Here is a 16,701-nt window from a genome sequence, read left to right on the forward strand (position 1 = left end):
TTGTCGTGGAAAACACAATAAGACAAGATTAGGTTATATAAATCTTTACCGACATAATTACTTTGTTGTTATTGACAGCTGGCCGCTACCTGAACCTTAGATTACAAGTAAGTTAATACCAGCAAAATACTAAGTGTTGGGACAACCTTGCTGTATTTATTATTGTTAATTTGTCAATTGCAGCGCACTTGCTCGTTAATATCTTTATGGTTAGAATTTTTAGGAAAACAATGATAACAAAATGTATAAAATGTATTTTTCTTAACGGAAACACGTTAAAATAAGGCCTTGTTTGTTTTTAAAGTTGTTTTTTTATATAAGAATGCGTGTAAGCATGAAGTTGAACATTAAGACAATGCAACTTTTTTCTTGTAATCACATAAACTGTCAGCCTCTGTAATACTGCTAATACCCTACAAGGCAACTCAGTCATTAATTAAAATGTTTATACGATGTCAGGCTGATTCATCACCAGGTGTGCAGGTGTATAATTAAGAAGCTAAAAGAAGAGAGAATAGGGAAAAACTAGAGAGAGAAAACTAGCGTATAGCTATTGGGTTTGATGAACTTCATATGGAAAACATCAGCTCAGAAACCCTGAAAATACTGATCACATCGTCGAATTTCTGAGTTGTAAATGTAAATAGTAGCTGACTAGATGTGAAGATGAAAACATTGACGAATCCAGGTGATGAGGTAAAGAAACTCAAGGTGGGTTTATAATGCAGGCAATACAAAGTACAGTCTGAAGGTTCCAGTGGCAGAACAAAGAAGAAAGATGGGGCAGTTACATGCTTCATCTATGGCACTGAAGGTCATATTTTAAGGCGCGGCAATCAGATTTGAAAGGTCATTATAAGGCAACCGACTCAAACATGACACTTAATCACTACGCTGCCTCACAAACATTTCTCAGCTATGGTAGCGGGCACAGACAGGAGAAGAAACTACTGGGAGCTTTAGGATTTGAGCTACAATAGATTACTTCCCTTAGAAAACTAACAATAGCAACAACGATGACGACGACGACGACGACAACAACAACAACAACAAAGAGTCCATCAATCAGGTATAGACTATGCTATTCTACTTACGTACTTGAAAGAGATAAACCACTAGGTATTAAATCAAGAGGACAGGTACCTTATCACGGATGTGCATGTAAGTGAAGCGCAATGTAGTGTGTCGCGTGCGCGTCTCACACGCACACAACTACACACAAACACATGACAGACACTCAAAACTATTCACTACTACAATAAACAAGGCATTCCTGCTGTTGACCCCCCTTTTACTGTTGGTTTCGGTTTGACTTGATTTCATGGAGGTGTCAGGCCCGCAGTGGTGTTGTACAGTCCTGGTTGCTAACATTCCTATGTTGTCGGTGATATGCTTCCGCGTTGGCGCTTTATATGGGAGGCCATTCAGTGCCTCCACTCAGTACGATCTTTAGGCCACTCGATTTTGTTTCTAGTGAACTGAAGTCATGTTATATGTGGTTGGTACCTACGTGCTGTCTGTTTTACTGTTTGCAAGAACAGGTAAATATACTTTCATTATACTTCATTGATATGAGTCGCCAAAATAATTATTTTATTTATAAAAAGAAGCGAAATTATTTTATTACTTTAACTAATTTTTGACATTAATATCAAATTTCAACCAGACTCACACTGACTACTCAAATACTAATATAAAAATATAATCAGGTTACTAGAGATAAAATTATTTATTAATATTAAGTTTATAAATAAACGTGTGACATTATATTTTAAAATGCATTGCTCGTACAGCCGGACAGCTGACAGCCCGCTTAGTCAATGGAACTAATTATGCGGGGCGCCTGGAGATTCTTTACAATGGAACCTGGAGCACCGTGTGTGACGATTTCTTTGAAAACATTGACGCACAGGTAGCCTGCAGGATGCTGGGATTTTACAGGTGAGCACGAAAACAAAATTCCTATGATAATTTATTATTTTACATACATAAATATATTGACTATTGCGTTTACGTAAGTAAAGGAAATAAATCACTCAGGGAAGTAGGAGAGTTATGTGAAAACGAATTAATCACTGATGTGTTGCTTGGTGAGGTGCAATTCATTGTGTCGTGTGCATATGTGTATGTGTGTATGCGCGCGTGATTTCGTAGCGAGCATGTGAATGTGTTTTGATGTACATAAGTTGTAGTTTTCATCAACCATGTATTTAATAATTTGCTAGTAGTATTATAGGTAAGGGTGTCTTGCTTTTTGCCTGATGGCGCTTCTGATCTCTTCTAGCCCTGGTGCTGTAGCTGTGTCGTCCAACATGTACGGCGCGGGTCAAGGCAGTATTTTGCTTGATGATGTTAACTGCTTGGGAACAGAAACCAGCTTGGAACAGTGCTCACATCCAGGGTACTACCGTCACAACTGTGCACACCAAGAAGACATCGGTGTCATCTGTAATATTCGTAAGCGTGTTATTATACTGACCTAATGTGGCTGTTTTTGGTAGTATAATGTGTTAAAAAAAAACCTAGAAATAGTTTTCTTCAGGTTGCAATATCTTATGAGAACCGATTAAGAATCATAATGATCAAGAACAATGCTGAAGTAAGCAATAATGAGATAGACATATACATAGCAATTAAAAAGCATAGATGTAAAATTTATTAAATTAACCCTAACCCTAGACAAGAGAGAAAACATGCACAAAGACACACATGAAGATTTCATCAGATGTCAATCACTAGAACCAAGAAGGCAAGAGACGCTTGTATCTCCAACTAGCCGTAAAGTCAACAATGAATATGTTTAAACTGAGTCGTAAACGACAAAGCGATAAAATGGAAGTAATTTGTAACAATAACAATAACAATAACAACAGACTTTATTAATCCCAATGGGCAATTTATAACATGGGAGCTGTGCTCTGCGTCCAACATATATGTATATGGATAAAAAAATTGTTTCATTTTATTTAACGCCTTTCTTTTATATTTTTATGTTTTCCCCTCCCATATAACCCTAAGTCCCGCATAACTTTCTATGATGACTCGAACAAGCGGCGGAGTCTCAAGCTGTGAGAAGGTCTGAATGAAACCAAGTACAGTTAAACCTGTATCAACCAGTTGGTCTTTCCCCTTATAACTACACTATTGCTGCTTAAATTAAAAAAGCAAATGTTTGCTTAGGTAAGAAAAACCTTGCTAGTGTCAATGTGAGAACTGCCGTGTTTACGCCAGTGTCTATTCAGTAAATACCCACAAAGGAGGCCAAAAAGCAGTCATTCGTGACTTCCGTGTTCATTGGTTGGTATGTTTGCATTGAATGCATTTAACAAGTGCGAATGCTGCATATGTTTCAAAAGGCCCCAGTTCTATTGCCCAATGCCCCGCTTTTATATAGCTTCGTCTCTGAGCTATAGAAAAATTATTTAAACTCTGTCCATTAAAAGGACAGGTTTTTTGAAGAGGTTTGCACCGTAGATTAAACTAACGAGCCATTAACGACGACAGAGGTGCAAGAGACTTAAAATAGTCACCACCATCAATATTCAACATTTCATATCCGTCTGCATTCCATATTAGTAAAGAGTTGACAATGTTAAAAAAAAAAACTAAGAATTACATAAGCTCAACTCATTTCCTTTTATATAAAACGCTAAGCAGCGAAAGCAATAAACTTAGGATTGAAACATGGCCTTTAAATTTTACGATCAAAAGTCAAAGCAGCAACAACAAGCCTTCAAAACTGCAAGATATAATCGGCAGTACATTAGTGTACACTCGGGGGAAAAAAATAACCCGCGGACGTGTAGTAACAGGTCGTTCGCCCCAGATGTAAGCTGAAACTCTTGCGTGATTTATATTCCAAACGTCGATACAGATCCACCCGATTGTGTCTTCTAATATCAACAAGTACCACTGCTTTTTGCTGGAACAGTGCAGTCGGGTGTGTAATTTGAAACGCTCAAGTAAGTTGCGTTTTTTTTCTATGCTTGCCACAACCCGACTTAAACAAAATAGGTACGTAACTCCTGTGTAACTAAACAAAATTGTATCTCTAGTCAGTGAAGCAGCCTTAACCGCCAAAGGTCCCACTAAAATATCCCAGCAGACCATTGCAAATCTCTCTTCAAACGAAAGTTCACCAGTTTCTTCGCTTGGTTTACTCTTAACGCTACACGCACTCTTCGCCTTCGCTGTTTGTGTTTACTTTGTAGTATACACAAAAGAACAGATGGGAATTTTTTGTTAAAGGTTTTTATACGGAAAGAGGAAAATGAAGGCCCATGAAAATAGAAATCCAATGAAACTTTAACTGCTTATATTCATTACCCCATGCTGTACTGCATCACCTGATCGTGAACTCGATACTGGACATTAGCGGCAGGATAATTATTGTCTGCCGCTGACGGAGTCGCGATTGAACTCGCAATGGAGGACCCGGAGAAAGCTATATTTCTTTTACAGCAAGACTCCTATGTGAACCCTATTAAGTTTTTAAAAAAAAGCAAAAAGAAGATAAACACATTCCACGCGAGCCTGACCTCGTTTGTGTTTTTGTCTTCTTTGATACTACCTACCCGCCCCTTGCACAAGTCGGCTATAAATCTTCATAGTACTGACTGATATTAACTGATAGAATGTTGCAATAACAAATATTCTAGAAACACAATTGTATTAGATGGGCATTGCCAGTACATGCTTCCAGAAAGAACACAACAGCCTTTAGGGCACTTGAACCAGAAGAAGGTACTGGGTTAGAGTTTGCAATGGCTGCCAATACTAGCACAGTGTGCTTGGCGTTGCAAATGATTAATGTTTATGATTTTCATCAGGGTAACTAAGATCATGTCTACTTGTATGATTTTTACTCGTGCACATCAGAACTTTTATACCAGGAAGTATATTACTGGTTTTTTTTTATACAAGGTTCCCTTTGTTATTTCTTTTCACCTTCTGTTTTGCTCCCTTGAAGGCAAGTTATTTTTATAAATTATTTTTGTCGGTCAATGCCATTGTAGTGAGAGCATGAAAACAAGTAGAGCTGCACTATTGTATATACGGTATCCAAAATAGTTTTTCGTTATATGGCAGTCACAATTTGTAGAATGTAAAAAAGGAAGTAAAAAAAACCCATCCTTTTGAATACAATTCGAGAAACATCGTACCAATAAATCCCCTTTCGAAAAGTTCCAGTACTAAGTCACAGTACTTTACTTTCATCTTGTATTATTTTGTGTGTGTGCGCATCTTAATTATTTATTATCAGTTTCTGCTACTTCATGTGACATTTTTTGGTTTATCATACAGTACTTACAAAGCATAAAATACTACTTACATAAAACAATAGTACCGTTATTTAATAAGTCATATGGCTATATGGAAGCCACTTCTTCAGAAAGGATACGCGTGAGCCATGAGTAAATGCCAATATTGCTCCAATATATATATTATATCAGCCCAGTTACACTCCTTTAAATTCTACCTCCCACTTTATGAGTATATATGTGTACACTTTATTGTCTTAAAGATATTTTGAAACTTCTTTCTTCCCCTTTCTAATAATAGCCAATCGCCTATTAACAGGTTTATTATGAGAGACTAACAGGTAATTACACTTCATTTGATATTGTTTATTGCACTATACCAAGCCCATATAGGTTATGAAATCCGTTGTAGGTTAAGGTAAAATACTTAACATAGAATTTTTTAAGAGTCAGAAATGTACCATCAACATTATTGAGGTCTCTTTTTTTAAACTTATGCATCCAACCATTTTAATATAAACTAATTTTCTGCCTCTAATTGAAACTCATTTTGTCTGGAATCTTATGTAATTTGATTTGTTTTTTCCTTCATCATATTGCAAAGAAATGACTTTTAACAGCTGGACAACTAACAGCCCGCTTAGTGAACGGCACTCAGTGGGCGGGGCGCCTGGAGATTTTGTACAACGGGACGTGGAGCACAGTGTGTGATGATGACTTCGGAAAAGAAGAAGCGAAGGTGGCTTGCAGAATGATGGGTTTTAGCAGGTATTTTGAAAAAAACAAATTAAAGTCTTGAAATCAAGAAATTTTTTCTGTTTTTACCTTTATTAATATTAGCTGTTTAGTCGACGCCATAACACTGAATTCTACATATGCACTGCTTAAGTCGTTTTAATGGCATAGAATCCAATGTTATATTTAATATATATTTAATAATGCAATAAATTTCATTTTTTCGTTTTTTTGAATATCAAATCTTATATAAAAACATCTATACTCTGTTCATTTTGACTGCTGGTTTTATCACTGTAAATAAGATACTCTTTCCAGGAATTGCCGTTGATGAAAAGAAAGAGTATACCTCTTTTAAAACACTTTTGAATGTAGATCCCACACTTCCGAAATTAATGTTTAGATTAATGTAATACTATTTATTACTTGTATCTCAACTGTTTTAATACATGAAACAGAGCAGAGGTCCTACAAGTAGGTTCTGTAGTGTATGGACCTGGCCAGGGAACTATCTTACTGGACGATGTAATCTGCCAGGGTACAGAGACCAGTCTTGATCAATGTTCTCACCTACCATTCTACCAACACAACTGTCAACATGTCGAGGATATTGGTGTCATCTGCAGTAACCGTAAATTGACATTTTATAATGGAATATTAAAGGACGTTCTATTATATTTTTTTAATAGTTATTTCAGCAACTTGTATCCTACCTTAACTTAACATTTGATTTCTCCATCACAGTCTGCTTGACACTCTTTTTAATAGCACTCAAACCGCCCTGCTTAAGGTGACAAACGACATTTTGTCTGCTCTGGAGAGATGTGACAACTCATTTCTCACCATGTTAGACCTGTCTGCTGCCTTTGATACCATAGACCACACTACTTCAGTTATAGACTCAGTACTCTCTATGGCATCTCAGACTACCCACTAGACTGGTTTCAGTCATATCTCTCAGACAGGACTCAGTCAGTTACAGTTGATGTTTGCGTTTCTCCACCAGTCTCTATACTCCCACAAGACCCACAAAGGTTCTGTACTTAGTCCCACACTCTTTATCATGTACATTAAGCCACTTACTACCCTCAATCTCACTCTATATCTGATCAGTCCTTTGCTAAAGACATTCAGCTGGTCCTCTTCTGAGGTACACGCTACTCTCTTGAGAATCCAAGAGTTGTACTTCTGATATTAGACTATCGAGGACACACAAGAAGTTAAGTGACGAAATAAAAGCTTTAATTTTTTTTTTCAAAGAGAAGAGACCAGAGTATACCATTCACTGCCTGTCTCTGTTCCGGTCGGCCAGACCGATGTTACTTTTGTAACTTCAACATGTAACTTAGGTTACATAATGTCTGCTAACATGTTCTTGATAACATGTTTCCTATATTTGCCGTGATGCATACTATGAGCTCTGGAAAATCAGCTCCATTCGTCATTTTTTGTCCATCTCAGCCACCAAAATTCTTATCTGACCATTTGTTCTAAGCTACACTACAGCAACTCTCCTCCTACTGGTTGTACACAGTACCTCATTCACAAGCTTTCTACCCTCCCTCCCACAAAGACAGTCACATACGGACAACGGACGTCCTCCCTATGTGCTGCTAAGCAGTGGAACTCTCTTCTACATCACATTCTCCACACGGACTCCAGGGCTACATTCACACGCTCTCTGAAAACATATCTGTTCACTAAGTACTATCCTTGAATTACTAGCAGTATTGTCTGTCGTATAAACCATTAGGTACGGCTCCAACTATTTACACTATTTTTTATACCTTTATCCATTGCTTTACGCATTGTGCCTGTACGTGTCTCACTGTCCACTATCTGTTTACTTATTATTAGTCTTGCAACGTGAGTGCGATCTATCTTGGTCGTGATGCTGCGAATAACAGATACCGATTGTTGTTGTTGTTGTTGTTGTTGTTGTTTTGTTGTTGTTATTATTTTTATTAAAATGGTTTCTGGTACAAAAGTTTTGACAGCACATTGATTAATATATATATACCCCAGCAACCACTGGGTTGCATTTTAGGACATTTTGATGCTAGCCATTTTTTTACCAGAAGTAACTGTCAATATCTCAGAATCTTCCCAACTGCGTTTGGCGGGAACAAGCCAAACTAGTCTGCTCATGGGTCGTCCGGAAATTTTTTTCCGTGAGTGGACTATGCTGTGCCTCATTACTAATGAGACTGCCAAAGTCATCTGTAGAACCCTTGGCTTTCCTTCGTATGTACTTTGGTGTCATTAAAAGTATTATAATAATTCATCAAATATACTTAACCTCGTCGCTACTTTAGCCCCTGATAAATGAATAACATTAAAAATAATATTTTTTTTAGTATCTATATACTGTAAACTATGTGGACGAAGTAAAGTGTGCAGTCCACTTCATGTTTTCATAAGGACTGTATCTGCTGTCATTTGCAAACGTATTGCTTATTTCCAAAATTAATATACGGAAGATTTAGCATTTGATGTTATTACGACATCCAAAAAATACAGTTTTTGTGTATGTGTGTTTATTGCATGATTTAAACTCGTTCTTATGCAGGACCAATGCAGTTGTGGTTGCATCCTCATTTGGACCTTTGCAAGGACGCTTTTTGTCAGACAGGGTGGCATGCGTGGGTAATGAGACCAGTCTTTTTAGCTGCATCAGTAGCGTGACAAGCTACCTCGATAGCTGCACCATACAACGTGGAGTCATCTGCAGTGACTGTGAGACCATTTTACTGTCTTTTACTTCTAATAAAATACACATACTTTTTGACACTTATTTCATTAAACGATAATATTATTATAGCATAATATCCACCCTATTATGTGACTTAACTCTTTCACTTTTTTTCCAGTAAGTACACATTTATTAACAATTGGTGAGATGCATAAGTATGTTTCAAAAATTCAATGTTTTTTTAAGAAAAAATATGAATGTGCGTTGACTGTCGCACTATCTGCAGTATTTTAACCCATATGATCTACACTATTCGTTCAGACTAAGTATACTACTTAACGATGCTATAAATGACATGCGTATTGTTAATTAAAAAAAGGACAATAACCATGATATGCATCTTACCAGATTATGATGTATATAGATAACGATGTATATATCGGCGTTCTAAAGTACAAAATAAGTTTGTGAAATTTTCTCGCAAACGCCTTCAAGTGATTGACTAGCTTCGATTTTCCTAATTCTCTTCTGAATCTTACTGCAGTTTAGCTTTGTTATATCTTTCTTTCTGTATTCTAGCAATCCAGACCCTATATATTGTTGCTGGCGCAAATTCTTCGATTACTAGTTATCCGTTTATGGAGGGGACCAAATGTGAGTCTAAAATGTGAAAGTGTACAACGAAACCAGTTTATCACCCAGTACACATGGCTTGAAACTGCAAGTGGTCGTCCTTCTAACGAATACCTGATTTTTGACAATGTAACTAAAACCCATCAGGGAGGTCGAGTGAGCTGTGGAACCAGCTTAACTCTAGTGGAATCATTCAATCAGCTGCCAGTGAAACACTACTGATAAATGTTTATTGTAAGTATATCTAAATTAATTACTTCTTGAACAAAAAAACGAATTGGGGTTTCTTGCTCAGACTACAAACTCAACGTTTAAACTTGTAGTGCATATTGTGATGTTTTAAAATTTCTTTTAAAATATATAAGGGACTACATAAATTTTATGACATATTTTTCTTAACTAAAATATTTAACTTGTCCTGTCAATTTTTTTCAGATATCCCTGTTATAAACATTACATCAAACCAGAATGAATGTGAATCAGTACCTTCCTTTCCCAACCATTGTGCTGTGACTGAGGGCCACAATGTCACATTTAGATGTGAAGTCAACAGTAACCCGCCCCCTGCTGTAATCAGATGGTCTGGAAGCATTTACAGCAATACAAGAGAATTTCAACTAACATCAGTAAACCGACAGATAGGACAGTCTCGGTATCTCTGTATTGTTACAACACAGTCTGTTGCTGATGACAAGCGCCTGCCTTTGACTTCGTCTCGCTTGCTCACAGTTATAATCAAATGTAATTTTGGACTTTATTTTTTATCAAAAAAACTTAGAGCTTTTGCAATTGTCTACCTCACTGTCTTATGTATTAAGCAATTCAATGTTTAGATACGTTCCTGTAACGTGTTTGCTTCATTTAGCTTTATTTATTGTCAACCTTATGTTATACTGGTATTGAGGGATATACTTTTAAAATCACGTTATCCATTTTTTTTACCTTAGACCCGTCAACTGTGCTGAGGTTTCAAATGAATGCTGTGGAAAACGAGACAATTATTGTTAATGAAAACTCCAGTATTGAGATGTTGTGTCAGGCGGACGGTAGACCTACACCACGGATGTCGCTTGTCATCATCAAAGACAACAACCGTGTGCTTAGCTCTCGGCCTGCAGGTGTAATACAGGTGATGGAGGAGACAGGAGAATTAAGATATTTCATAAGTCATATTCAATGCGAAGATTCCGGTGACTACAAGTGTGAAGTGGATAACGGTGTGGGAATAGACAGCAAGACTGTCAAACTTTTAGTTCTGTGTAAGTGTCATTTGTGGGTTATGTAAGTGTTTGTCTAACACTCCTTACCTCTCTCTGAGCTACACAAACCCTTAGCAGATCACTGTAGGACAGAAATATTAAATAGGTTCTTAACTTTCAATTAAGTGCAAAACACAAATACAAAACTTTTGCAAGTCAAAATTTAAAGTAATCAGTCACTGCTTATAACAGCTTACAGCAAGAAGCAACGATATATATATATACATTTCCGCAATCGAGCTTTAATTTAATTTACGAAAAAATATATACACAGCCTTAGATTAAATCTCATTCATTCAGTTTGTGGATTGTACTGCTGGAGGCTTAATAAGACCTTTTGCAAGTGTTCAAAAGATGATACTATATCCATTAATTTGATAGGCTTTTTAATTAAGGTTGTTGGTAAGTTCCGTCGATGTAAGTCTTAACACATTAAGAAATCTTTTACTATACATAATATTGTAAATTGACAGCTACAATGTGAACAATTTTGTTTATAGACAAAATAACCAAAGCTGTTTTCTTTAATCTCACGTTTTCTTTTCATCGATTAATCAGTTCATCTTTCCAACTCATGGATTGAAAGTATATATTACAGACCGGCCAGTGCTGCATCAGATGTCAATGGTTTTGCTTATTCAGTTTGATTGCCTGATCATGTACTACTTTCAAAAAAAAAAAGAAAAGAAGTAGCTAGCTTCAGATTCCTATCTGGGAAGATTGATTTAAACACACAAAATTTGAATGGTGCTGTAATTTTAATTAGGAATATTTGTACTGGTTAGAGATAAAATGTGAAGTAGTATTTACTTCTTTCAATATATGTGTTTATTGAATCTTTGATAGTTTTTAGTGAGTGATGATAATTGGGGTTTTTAGTAATACTTTTAACTGTGCAGGCGCTCCAAGAATAATTCAGACAGGAGATCACATTATTTCGCTGGATATCGGGGATTCTGAACGCGTTCTGAGTGTTCAACTGAAGTCGTACCCACCACCAGAAGTAGAAAGTGTGGCTTCTTACCAAACTAAAGTAAACGATGGAAGAGCATACCTACCCGCTTACGACCAAATAAACGCAGTGTGTGTTGAAAACAGTCTTTCACCAGAACTCGCCACCTGTAACATTACTGTTGACAATGTGACAAAGGCTGATGAAGGATTTTATACTATAACCTTCAGAAACAATCTTGGACAGGAACATTTTCCTTTCATTATTGTACAGAGTGGTAAGTAGAGCTTATAAGCAGATTTGCAATGTTCATTTATTTTATAAAAGACAAACATAAAACATAAACTTAAGCAAACTAGATAACACAGAGCGTAGAGTGGTCGAATGTTCTCGCCCACAAACATTTACTTATTTATCATCATCATCATTCCTTGTTACCCCTCGAGGAGCATAGGGCCGCAACAACTTACAGTGATACCTCGGTTCTCGAACGCCTTGACTTTCGACCAAATCGGTATTCGACCAGGAAATTCGAGAAAATTTTGTCTTGGAATCCGAACAAATATTTGGAACTCGAACATCCGAACGTCCGAGATGAGCCGAGTTGAGCCGAATGGCGTTCATTCGGCCCAGCGCGCCTTGCTTGCGTCATCAGTGTGAGTGCAGAGGAGAAAAAAACAGCAAACAATTGACAAATTCTTCCGTAAAGAAATCAGACAAGCAACTGCAGAGCAAGATTCTGATTCTCCTCAGCAAAAGATAGAGAAAACAGAAACACCCGAAGAGCAGTTACCCTCTGTTTTTATTGAAGAGGACTCCCCTTCAAAACAATAACTATCCCCCTTCCCTCCTCCCTCCACATTCATTCCCTCCTGCCATAAAGTTTGGTACAGGTACAGTAAATGAAACACAATTTACTGTACTGTACTGTACAGTACATTTTATTTTTTTGTTTTTGTTTTAATAAATACACTTTTATTTGTTATTTCTTGTTTTTCTACATATTATATACAAATTAGGCCAGTAAATAGGCATTTTCTGGGGCTTGGAACGAATTAATCCAGTTTCCATTATTTCCTTTGGGTTTCATTGCTTCGGTTCTCGAACAATTTGGTTCTCGACCGTCCTCCCGGAACGAATTATGTTCGAGAACCGAGGTATCACTGTACTTATTTATACTTGCGATTAATAGTATTCCCATAATGATAATCATTCTTGAGGAAAGATCATTTAATAATAAACTAAATTGTTGATGCTTTCATAGCTTTCGAACTGCGTTTGGCGGGAACAAGCCGAACTAGTCCCCACATGGGTCGTCCAGAAATGCTGATTGGTCGTGACTGGACTATGCTGTGTGACGTCACTGACGAGACTGCCAGAGTCATTTGTAGACTTCTCGACTATGCTTCGTAAGCTTTCTTTTTTCATTATTTTCCAGTTTTCTTTTAATTCCCAACTGTTATTACGTAAAGCAATAGTGAAAGTGTGGATCAATCACCTCAATTTACATTTTAGAAAATATTTCAATCCAACTGAAAAAGTATATTTTGTTATGTAGAAACGAAGCAACGGTGGTTGCATCGTCATTTGGACCTGTGCAAGGACGCTTCCTAAATTCTAGAGTAAGATGTCTTGGCAATGAGACTAATCTCATTGTTTGCATTAAGAGTGTGTCGGGTTATATGGATAGTTGCAGTTCCGAACAAGACAGAGGAATCATATGCAACGACGGTAAGAATAACTTCTTCACATTTAATTTTCTGAGGCGCATTTATCTATTACGTTCATTATAACCACGGGACTTTAAATTTTGATACTTTGATTATGATCTCATTGCATTACTATGAGTTACAATATATGTGGACCATAAAGTAGCATAAAATTGATTGTCTACAATAAAGACAGCATTATCTACCGAAAGAAAAAATTAGTAACAAGATCGAAGAAAAACATAGGACCAGATAATTATGTGAATGTTTCCACATTCGTTCAATAACTAGTGAGCTAAATTGTTTAGCAAAATTGTAGAGGTAGATTAATCACATATTCACACTGCTACAAACGGCATTGTACGACATTACCTGTTTCCAAATTTTACAGCACGCCAGTATCTTTATATCGTGGCTGAAACAAACTCAGCAACCATTAGTTATCCATTTACGGAGGGTACTAATGTCAGCCTGAAGTGCCAAAGTGCTTATCGTAATCAACTCATCAGTCAGTACACCTGGCTGGAGACTGCAGGAGGTCGTCCTTCCAGGGAGTATCTGATCTTTGACAACGTGACTGGAGAACATAACGGAGGGCGAGTGAAATGTGGGGCTGACTACTACTCGAGTGAACTCAACCAGACATTATACAGTGAAACTTTAGTAATGCAAGTTTACTGTAAGTACATCCGTCTGCATGCTGAAAAATGCTTTACTTGAGAAATTAAACTAAATCGCGTGAAGAGATAGTCACTAAGTTGTAACCAGCAGTTTTCGTCCTCTGTAAGAATTCTTTTTACCTTTGTTCTTTCTCTAGCATCGCCCAATTCCCATAAACAGTATAATGCTAGCATAAAACAATCTTTGTTTAGACGTGCTAGGAGATGGTAAGAACAAGTTTACTTACACTTGAAATGGTTTTATATACAAAAAAGAGGAATTTCACAAGAAATGTAGATTTTTTCATAGGTTCGCCAAGGAGACGTGACACAAAAGAGCAGGTTCCTTTGGTCCAAATCACAGATTCGAAAGGTCTTCTCACTCTTGAATTGACAGCCTACCCGACACCTCATGTAGCAAGCACAACTTACAATGACAGTAGAGATGGAGCGTCCGTCGAAGATACAGTGAAGATTGTGTGTGTCGCCAGCAAGATCATACCCGCCTTCGTCACGTGTAACATTACTGTTGTAAACTTGTCACATTCTGCTGAAGGCTTCTATAGTGTCATCTTCAGTAACAGTCTTGGAAATTTCACTTTTGTATTTAGAACTATTCGCAATAGTAAGTACATTTTAAAGTAAGACGTAAAGCACATTAATCGACATTTAATTGTAGCATTTTATGGATTAATGGAAATAAAACATGTTAATATTTCTGTATATATTTCATCGTTACAATGCTTGCCCAACTTTCACATTTACTTCTCTCTCTGTTCTATGTTTTCTTTACTTTCTTTATCTTTTACTTCTTTTGTTTATATTTTCTTTGCTATATTTTTAAAAATTATGAAAAATTAATTCTGTTGATTAGAAATATTGTTCTTTTTAATCTAGTCAGATACAGATCAATAATTCATAGCTTTTTTTCCCTTTTATATGGATGGTTTGCAAAATCAAATTACAAATGTTACTATGTACCAGGTGTAGGTGGGGAGTCCTCTCCACAAGTGGCAGTCATCGTTGGTGGGTGTGTTCTGCTGTCATCATCATTGCACTCGCCATCACATCATCAATAGTTCTAATTCGGCGCAAGGTCAAATTAAAAAGTAAATAATTTCTTTTTTCATATCATTTAGTTATTCTATTTGTTTACTTAGGTAATATATATACACTAAAATGTTGTATTGAAAGCGACATCGAGTTGGCGAATGAGAGATAACTAGATATGTATTAAGCTATTTATTTACACAAACACGCAAAAGAATATATTTGAATATGTAAAATAGTATTCTTGAACTTCAGCTGTCAGCATTATCGTAAAAGCTATTACGATTCGTGTAAGAAAGACTTCAAACTTCGTGCTTATCTGTAACTTGTAAATATTTTGTAGGCAGTTCCATCCAATTTGTGTAATTTAAGTAATCGTTACTTACATCGGCACACCATTTTTACATTACTTATATCCATAAATCCACTAATTATACATAATAAATTAATTATTAAAAGAAAACTAAATAAATGAGTAGTTTGTCATTACAAAAAACCGGCCAATGTTGTAGAGAATGAAAACATTTATGAGAGACCGGTCATAAGGGAACAGTCTGAAGATCAAACTTATTCCAGACTGCAAGTGAATAGGATGATGACTGCTGAGACCCTTCCTATGAGTGGGATGGAGAATACAGGGACTGGTAAGAAAATATTAAGACAGAATTAACGTATTAATGCGATTGTTGTTTCCTACTTATCTATTTAGTTTAGCTGCCGTAGCTTTTAATAAGATGCCAAGTGTGTGCCGCAAAAAAAACTTCTTAAAGCAATGTGCAGCAAAATTGTAAAAGACAACAACCAAGGGAGTAAACTGGTATCTGACACTATATCGTTCTTCTAACGATTCAAGGTACACTTCCTTGGTTTGTAATCTTTAATCTTTTGTTTGTAATATTTTGCAGTATTTTTGTTTAAAATCGGCCTCAAATATTTTACAAATACTATCCTTAAAAGTCACGATTAAATTAGTTTGCTATAAAGTTAAGCTTGTGTTTTTTGTTGCAGACCGAGTTTACGCCAACACAACAGAATTCAGTGTCAGTGCATCTGCCATTTATGATAATGTAGAGTCTTGGGAAGCCACAAGCATACGAAAATATTGACTTTGTCAAAAAATGAACGAAGACTTTTCAAGCGCCTGTAATATAAGCCTGCGTTTAAGCCTATCGGTATTTAAGATCTCATTTTGCAATTTATGTTCATGTCACACACACACACAAATAAAAAAAACAAAAAAAAAAAACAAAAAAAAAACATAGCTAGTACGACAAAGGGAAAGAACCAAAAGGTTCTGAGTTTTTTCCAATATTTGGCGCACCTAACAGGATGGGGATTTTTTTTTTTTTTTTAGGAAATTACACATTCTGTCGTAACAACCGGAAAAGTTCTATTAATATCCTGGTATTCCCACAGTCAGTGCAGTGAGCTTGGTGCTTGAGTAGCTCTCTCTTTTGCGTGTGTGTAGATGGGCGTTTTAACATATGATCTCAACTTTCCAAGCTGTTATTTCCTTTTTATTCAGGATGTGACCTCTTTCTTTGAATCCTCATGTTTTGATAACGGAGGAGTGCCATCTGCTCACAATTTAACTAAATGTTACGAGAAAAGAATCCCATAAACCTAGACCCAACCTAAAAACAGATTATTTAACATTTTAATTTAAAACTGTTTCTAGAGTTTCTTCAGAATCACGCAAAACCCATTGTTTTACAAAAAATGTACATAAATATATTTTTCACGAGTATACA

General features: G+C 36.4%; 2 protein-coding genes across 3 annotated transcripts; both read left to right on the forward strand.

The window, feature by feature from the left end:
• Nucleotides 1–1,373: 1,373 nt before the first annotated feature.
• LOC112569315 (deleted in malignant brain tumors 1 protein-like) lies at nucleotides 1,374–11,803 on the forward strand. Of its 2 annotated transcripts, none has more exons than XM_025247083.1 (11): nucleotides 1,374–1,541; nucleotides 1,794–1,941; nucleotides 2,285–2,457; nucleotides 5,882–6,029; nucleotides 6,455–6,627; nucleotides 8,096–8,240; nucleotides 8,566–8,732; nucleotides 9,268–9,555; nucleotides 9,757–10,062; nucleotides 10,269–10,580; nucleotides 11,480–11,803. In XM_025247083.1, exons 1-8 carry the CDS (start codon nucleotides 1,487–1,489, stop codon nucleotides 9,357–9,359), a joined length of 1,101 nt encoding a protein of 366 aa, XP_025102868.1. In that variant the 5' UTR covers nucleotides 1,374–1,486; the 3' UTR covers nucleotides 9,360–9,555; nucleotides 9,757–10,062; nucleotides 10,269–10,580; nucleotides 11,480–11,803. The 2 variants fall into 2 exon arrangements, with proteins under 2 accessions (XP_025102868.1, XP_025102869.1); XM_025247084.1 differs by having other exon boundaries at nucleotides 10,269–10,450.
• A 1,017-nt stretch (nucleotides 11,804–12,820) lies between these two features.
• LOC112569325 lies at nucleotides 12,821–16,166 on the forward strand. The gene is made up of 7 exons (XM_025247096.1): nucleotides 12,821–12,941; nucleotides 13,091–13,263; nucleotides 13,633–13,920; nucleotides 14,211–14,525; nucleotides 14,885–15,009; nucleotides 15,463–15,594; nucleotides 15,959–16,166. The coding sequence occupies exons 1-5, from the start codon at nucleotides 12,841–12,843 to the stop codon at nucleotides 14,977–14,979; spliced, it is 972 nt and encodes a 323-aa protein (XP_025102881.1). The 5' UTR covers nucleotides 12,821–12,840; the 3' UTR covers nucleotides 14,980–15,009; nucleotides 15,463–15,594; nucleotides 15,959–16,166.
• Nucleotides 16,167–16,701: the final 535 nt, after the last annotated feature.

Source organism: Pomacea canaliculata, linkage group LG7 (genome assembly GCF_003073045.1).
Source record: "Pomacea canaliculata isolate SZHN2017 linkage group LG7, ASM307304v1, whole genome shotgun sequence".
NCBI classification, from domain to species: Eukaryota; Metazoa; Mollusca; class Gastropoda; order Architaenioglossa; family Ampullariidae; genus Pomacea; species Pomacea canaliculata.